Source organism: Limanda limanda, chromosome 7, assembly GCF_963576545.1.
Source record: "Limanda limanda chromosome 7, fLimLim1.1, whole genome shotgun sequence".
Lineage (NCBI taxonomy): Eukaryota > Metazoa > Chordata > Actinopteri > Pleuronectiformes > Pleuronectidae > Limanda > Limanda limanda.
The window spans coordinates 11,276,284-11,282,960 of NC_083642.1; the positions used below are offsets into that span (position 1 = coordinate 11,276,284).

Consider the following 6,677-nt stretch of genomic DNA (forward strand, 5'->3'; position numbering starts at 1 on the left):
AGTAAGAAGTCAACACCAAACATCTTCAATGTCTCAAGTCAACAGCAGCATTTCAACCTCAGTCATATAACCAGCAACAATTGAGGGGTTCATTTACAAGGCATAATCTTTTAAATAGAATATATGGCATCTGACCATCTTCTCAATACATCCCTTTGAGATAGCTCCCACCCCACGCCCCAGAGACACACGTTTATACCCCGAACTCCCAATGCCACACCTCATGCCCATATAACAGTCTCACATTGTTCTACAGAATAGATTAAAAATATATACTATTGACTTATTGACGTCCAGTGTATTTTTTGTTTTCCTTACTTATTTTCAAGTTTAAAAAGATCTCCTTTGTCACAATGCAAGCTCAGAGGTCTTTTCTACACACACACGCACCCACACACACGCACGCACACATATACAGTATATATTTATATATATATATTTATATATTAGAGGAATTCTTAGCTGAGAAGTTAGGCAAAGTAAATATGTTCATTTGGACGGAATTCATTCAAGATGAGAAGGAATTGAACTTTCTTTTCTCTAGTTTCCCTTTAGAGGAGGACACAATTTGAGGAATTTGGGAAGCGCTACAACATCACATGACTACTCAAGAGCAGGTAGCAAGGAAAAGGAAGAAGAAGTAATAGATTAAAAAGGCCTGAACTTGTACAAGGCAGAGAGAAGGGCACACGATCTGGCTCTCTGTGGCGTGTGCATTCCAGGGTCCGACTGATAGCAAGAGAAAAATGTACAAAGTTCAAGAAAATGTTAGAGAGAGGAAAAAGATCATCAGATAAAGGGCAAGAGAGTGAGTTGTTTAAGTGGTAACAGAGCTAAAGCAGTAGTGCAAGATTACACCGAGGGGTTAAGGGAGATACGAGAGGGGAGAGAACATATTCTGTCTGCCTGATTCATCGGTACACCAGGTGAGATATGGTGCCAGATTTGAAGTTGAGCTGATGGTTGGGCACAAAGCTGTGCTGCGGATTCTTTCGTGTGCAAACATCCTTTGCATACAAGCCCATGCACGAGTCACATGACACCTTAGAGCAGTTCACACAGGTGTGCGATGCACCTGGCTTGTTGCAGAACCCGCAGCGCGATCCCCCCAAGCTTAGTCGCTCACTGCTGCCTCCCTTTGGTGTTGTCAAGGCAACAGACTTGCTTGCAAACAGCTTTGTGGACATGAGGGTTTTTTCCACCATCTGGGGGTGGGGGTGGGAGTGCGAGTGAGTCAGTGTGAGGGGGTGCGGGTGGAGGTGGGAGTGGGAGTGGGTATTCGAGTAGACGGAGAGCTTCTCCTTGACAGGGATGTATCCATCAAGGGGTCGTGGGGATTTGGGGTGGTAGTCCTGGAGGCCACAGCAAGGGGAGGGGTCCACATCATGACAGGCAGGACAGAGGATCATGTCACACCTCTGGCAGGAAGCCATAGTTGAGCAGCCCAGCCCACAACCCTGACACTTCACACTACCATGAGCTTTGAGCAGCCAGCCGTCCCTTGCATCCCGGGGCTCTCTGGACGGAGGTCGAGAGGGAGTCTGTCTTCCTCCTGTCCCAGCACCGCCTCTCTCAGTGTACAAGTCAATCTCATCCAAAGAGGACAGGTGGTAGGATGTGTAAACGTCAGCCGGGGGAGGCGACTGAATTGGGAAGAAATCTGCAACAGGACTATAGGAAGGTGGGGCTACCACAGAGAAGAGGGACGTTGAGGTGTTGGGCCTGATGATCTCATCCTTCATATCTTCCTCTGCATCCACAAACAGGGTCTCCTTCCTCAGACTCAATGAGGCCTTTAAGACCGGCTTGCTAAGTGCTGGATGCCAGTGACCTGCCCCATCCGTAACATCCACAGACTTAGATGGTCGGCTCCCTCGCCTCAGGTGGTGGGCATGAGGCCTCTCTATGTCCAGCGGCCGCACAGACAGACGAGCCATATCTGCCCCAAGGCTGTCACGTCTGCGGAGCACATCGGCACAGCCAGCTGCGTCATCTCTGCAGCCCCTGCGGAGTTCCAGGGCCTCCAGCTCGGAGGCTGAACCGCGGGCCAGGGCCACTACCTCTCCCAGAAGACGACACTCTGCCTGGGCCAGGAAAAGCTCAAACGCCAACTGGCGCAGATGATTTGCTCCTCCTGGGTGCTCCTGCAAATGGAACTGCGAATCATGGTCACAGGCGTAGCCAATGGTGCGCATTACAGCTCGCAGTTCAGCTTCCGAAATGGCTGACTGCAGATGGTACACGTACGGGCCAGTGAAGGTCTGAAAGAAAAATGAGTTCATCAGCATTAGTGTCAGTCATTTAAAACAGCTTGATATGATAAAACTAACACTGGACTTAAAGGTAGACCTCACATGCTATTCCTCTGATAAACTATAATAAAAAGTAAAGGGTTTGATTTCTTTGTCTTTAAAAACAGAGATGTCAAAGTATAAAAAGCATTAGAAAATATTTACTCGGATATAGATGTTGCCTGTTGTTGGGTTTTACATTTAACACACTGTATTGTGTTCTTAGAAAATAAATACTCCCCAACCTGAACAAGAGTTACTGGAGGATATGCAGATGTTAATTATACTCTAGGATTTAAATGTTGTTAATATATCAGGTGCTTATCTTGGGAAGCCTCAAGTCATGATGCTTTACATGTATTTATCTATTTATTAGATACTAGATTATTTTAGATAAGCTGATGTAATATTTCAAACAATATAAAATCATCTTATTTATATATCAGGTCTTCATTTCATCATTTTGAAATTATACATGCAGAGGATGGGTTATTTATCAAATAATGATTAATACACACTCCTGGGGAAAACAATATTGAAAGCTCATGGTGCTTAAATGGTCAAATATTGATCCGAATCAGTTTTAAACCCAATTGTAAATAAGAATAAAATGACAACACTGTGACTCTACGGAACTCACCTTTATACATCTGAACTCCTTCTTCCAGGGGAAGAGTAGGAGGTTGGTGCAGATGGTTTCCAGGGTGCGGAAGGCTCTCTCCAGGCTCCTGATGTTCCCCCCTCTCTGGCAGCGGAGAGAGTTCTCCACCACCTCATAGAAACGCACCATTCGGAAACGTTGTGGCGGATCTGGCTGGTAGGCCCCCAGCAGAGCTGTGGCTGTGGAGAGCAGGGCCTCACTGTCCTTGTATTCCCCTCCCTCCTCCAGGCGCCTCTCCAGTGCCGTCACATACCTCCGGAACAGGTCCTCTTTTAACTTGGCATCCATTATCGCCAGCAGACTATCAGTCAGCTGTTGCACTTTTCTGAGATAACCTCACCTCCTTTGGCACACACTGCACCAGGACGGGAAGCTCAGGCACCATTTTTTGCCACCATTATTCATCCCACACAGGGTCTAGCACTCAACGTTAATAACGTTTTGAAGAAGTGGAAGAGGGACGACTCTTCTGATCAGCAGCACATCCTCTAAACAGGGTTCAGTTGGCGTAGCTAGGCTGCAGCCTGTAGGGATGCCTTCTTACGGGCATCTCTGGTTCCGGCTCATGGTCTGACTCCTCTCCAGTCAAACAGGCCGCTTGTCTGTGTCTGCAGTTGAACTTATTCCGTCCCTTGGTTTGAGCGTGTGCAGAGTTGAAGGTCGCTCATCATGAAGACACTTACGTGGTGGAGGGATTTTTTCTTTTGAGCCGTCCTCAAGCTGCAATGAAACAAGAGAGCAGTAAGAAAATAGGGCAGGAGGGAAATTGGGCAGTATTTCATTCAGACAGTGCTAATCCAATCCACAACAAATACAGTGGTAACAATCATCGTTTAAAGGGGAATATACAAATCTAAAGGTTCAGATAAGAGGGGGTGTGTAAGGGCACCACTATTTTGAGAAGCAGTGTAAGGGCTGTGTGTGTGTGTGTGTGTGTGTGTGTGTGTGTGTGTGTGTGTGTGGATGATGTGGGGGTGCATCGTGTGGCTTATTTAACAGCCACAGGCTTGAACTGGGATTATTATCATGATACACGCCACCTCGACACACCATCTGGATTACAGGGCTCGTAACCAGGATGGAGACTCACGGACTGGTCTTGCGCTCCGGGTTGCGCCAGTGACTGTGGGAGCTACGTTGCAGTCGTGTAACCCATGGCACCCTGCACCTAGCATCGGTTAGCTTAAATTTACATCGCAATAGGAGACGTGTGTGTGTGTGAGAGAGAGAGAGAGAGAGAGAGAGCCTAGAATCTGATAGGAGCCTTGAACCACAGCAGAGGGAGGGTCGTGCTTCCCGTTCCCCAGCGAGCTGACCGGCTATTCCAGTTACCAGCCCCTAGCGAGGGTCCGTTTAGCCAGTTAGCATGTCTGAGCTAACAACAGCATGTCCTACTACTGCGCATCACACAACACTGCCAACAACAGCAAAGAGGGAGACAGTGTTTATCCTCGAAGACTCTCAGCCGCGACATGTCCCGATGCTGTGGCTGGCTCGGGCCCCCAGCTGAGCACAGGCTGAGCAGTGAACGCCCATTTCTGCGCAGCTGTCTAGCTAGCAACCGCTGTAGCTAGCATGGGCGGCGTGTAGCTAGATGGGAATATGCGACGGTTCTTACAGGCAACCGTCCCGGACATTCGCCCTGACTCCGGGCCCGGGTCCGACGCTGCCTCGACCGGGAGATCTCGCCGTTCTGTCCGCTGAAACAGCCCCAGCCCCCGCACCTCTTACCTTTAGCTCCTGCTAGCCGCGGCTAACTACGCCTCCTCCACTGCTGGAAATGCCCCTCGTCGTACGGCGCATGCGCAGAGTTGTGACAGTTCAGCAGCATCGGGGGCCCACGTGGTGAGGAGGAGAGGATGCGGAGTCGACAAGCTGCAGCATCACCGGCACAATGAGAGGTTTCTCTGTTGATGGTTTAATAGATTCTGCTGTAAACAAAAAAAAAAAGTGCACATAGAAAATATTTAACTCTACTGCTGTGTAAAAGTTTTTGAATCAAAATGAATAGGTTTTATTTTCCAATTAATGTCTTACAAAGTACAAAAAAGAAAAACTTAAAATCAATATTTGATGTGAACAAGCTTTGCCTTTGAAACAGCACTATTTAGGGCCCATGCACTGATCAAAGGTCAGTTGAGACCCTATTGAAATTGTAAGGATTATTTATTATTATTATTAGGGCCCGAGCACTGATCAAAGGTCAGGGAGGACCCTAATTGTTATTGTAAGGATTATTATTTTTCTTCTTCTTCTTCTTCTTCTTCTTCAGGCAAATGAATTGGCTTTTTGAGGGCTTTAACAAGCTCAACTTCTTACCAAAATTTGCAGAAAGTTAGAAAGTGGTGAAAATTTACGTATTCTGAAGGAATTTTCAATGGGCGTCGCAAAATGGCTCAACGGTGCCCCTGAGACCCCTGGAACGTGTTCATTATTATTATTATTATTCAGGCAAATTAATTGGCTTTTTGAGGGCTTTACCATGCTCAACTTCTTACCAAAATTTGCAGAAAGTTAGAAAGTGGTGAAAATTTACGTATTCTGAAGGAATTTTCAATGGGCGTCGCAAAATGGCTCAACGGTGCCCCCCGAGACCCCTGGAACGTGTTCACATTGACCGGTCTTCACAAAAATCAATATACAGGTGTATCATGACCAGACAAACAAAAAAGTCTGATGTACTTGTACCAGGGCTTTCATCGGATCAACTTCATTCTACTTGTTTTTAACATGCCTGGTAGAATGTTTTATTTTTTAATATAGGACAATATGTTGAATATCCCTTGTACGTTTGAAGGTCTTCTGCACAAATTAAGTCACCAAATACCAGTAGATGTTGTTAGCAGCCACCAGTGGATGTTAGGGACATGACTGCAGTTGTCATCAAGTGTTTTGGCCTTGTAATCACCAATACAGGCCGAACTTGAGGGTAAGCTGAGGCAAAAAGGTAAATCTGACTCGCTACTGGTTTGTAGTACTATGAAAGCCATGTGGCCTGATCAGTAAATCAGACATCATTACCTCTATGCCTTTTTAAACTGAACGCATTCCCATTTTAGAACATAGGACAAGATGGAGAATACCACTTGTATGTTCTAATGCACTAATTAATGCCTACCACCAGTTTATGTTATCGGATACGTGACCAACAGCGGATATTAGGGACATGTCTTCACTGGTGTACCTAAGCGTCATCAGGTGTTTCGGCCTTTTAATCACAAGACACCCTCTTCTAAGGCAGGTCCACCACTTGTTGATCAGACTTCGGTGCATGTCCTTAGCATCTTGATCCAGAGCCATGGGCTGCATCATTGTGCAGTCTATGATGTTTCTTTTATGGTCTGGCACAAATTATCTTGGAGATCTAACCACAGTTCTTATGTGGGTTCATGTGGTCTCAGTGTCTTCTGTGTCATCATGAAATCCAAGACTGACTCTGTGATGCTGAGATCAGGATTCTTTTCAGGTCACAAGACTCCTTGTTCTTATGCATGAAGATATTTCTGCATGACAGTGTTGTCATGCTGCAGAATGAATATGGCTCGGACCAGATGCCTCCCCAATAGTACTGCATGATGAGTAATGTAAGGGAAATATAACAGTTGACCATAATATAATCATCTTTATTTCCCCTTTGATTGATCATGATTGAATCTCTTACAATGTAACCTTTGATCATGCTGTTTTCCTGTGATTACTCTAGACACAGTCATTTGATAGTCTAG

At 46.0% G+C, this 6,677-nt stretch overlaps 1 protein-coding gene across 2 annotated transcripts; it reads right to left on the reverse strand.

The window, feature by feature from the left end:
* Positions 1-457: 457 nt before the first annotated feature.
* Positions 458-4,727, reverse strand: spata2 (spermatogenesis associated 2). Of its 2 annotated transcripts, none has more exons than XM_061075520.1 (3): positions 4,684-4,727; positions 2,932-3,672; positions 458-2,261 (listed from the first exon to the last, which is right to left on the reverse strand). In XM_061075520.1, exons 2-3 carry the CDS (start codon positions 3,238-3,240, stop codon positions 912-914), a joined length of 1,659 nt encoding a protein of 552 aa, XP_060931503.1. In that variant the 5' UTR covers positions 3,241-3,672; positions 4,684-4,727; the 3' UTR covers positions 458-911. The 2 variants fall into 2 exon arrangements, with proteins under 2 accessions (XP_060931503.1, XP_060931504.1); XM_061075521.1 differs by lacking the exon at positions 4,684-4,727 and adding an exon at positions 4,571-4,622.
* Between the last annotated feature and the right edge of the window lie 1,950 nt (positions 4,728-6,677).

Excerpts from the sequence above, each read along its gene's own strand:
- spata2 (XM_061075520.1), bottom strand. The coding sequence starts at position 3,240 with ATGGATGCCAAGTTAAAAGAGGACCTGTTCCGGAGGTATGTGACGGCA. Across the intron at positions 2,262-2,931 it reads AGGAGTTCAGATGTATAAAG|ACCTTCACTGGCCCGTACGT; the intron begins GTGAGTTCCGTA and ends TTTTTCTTTCAG.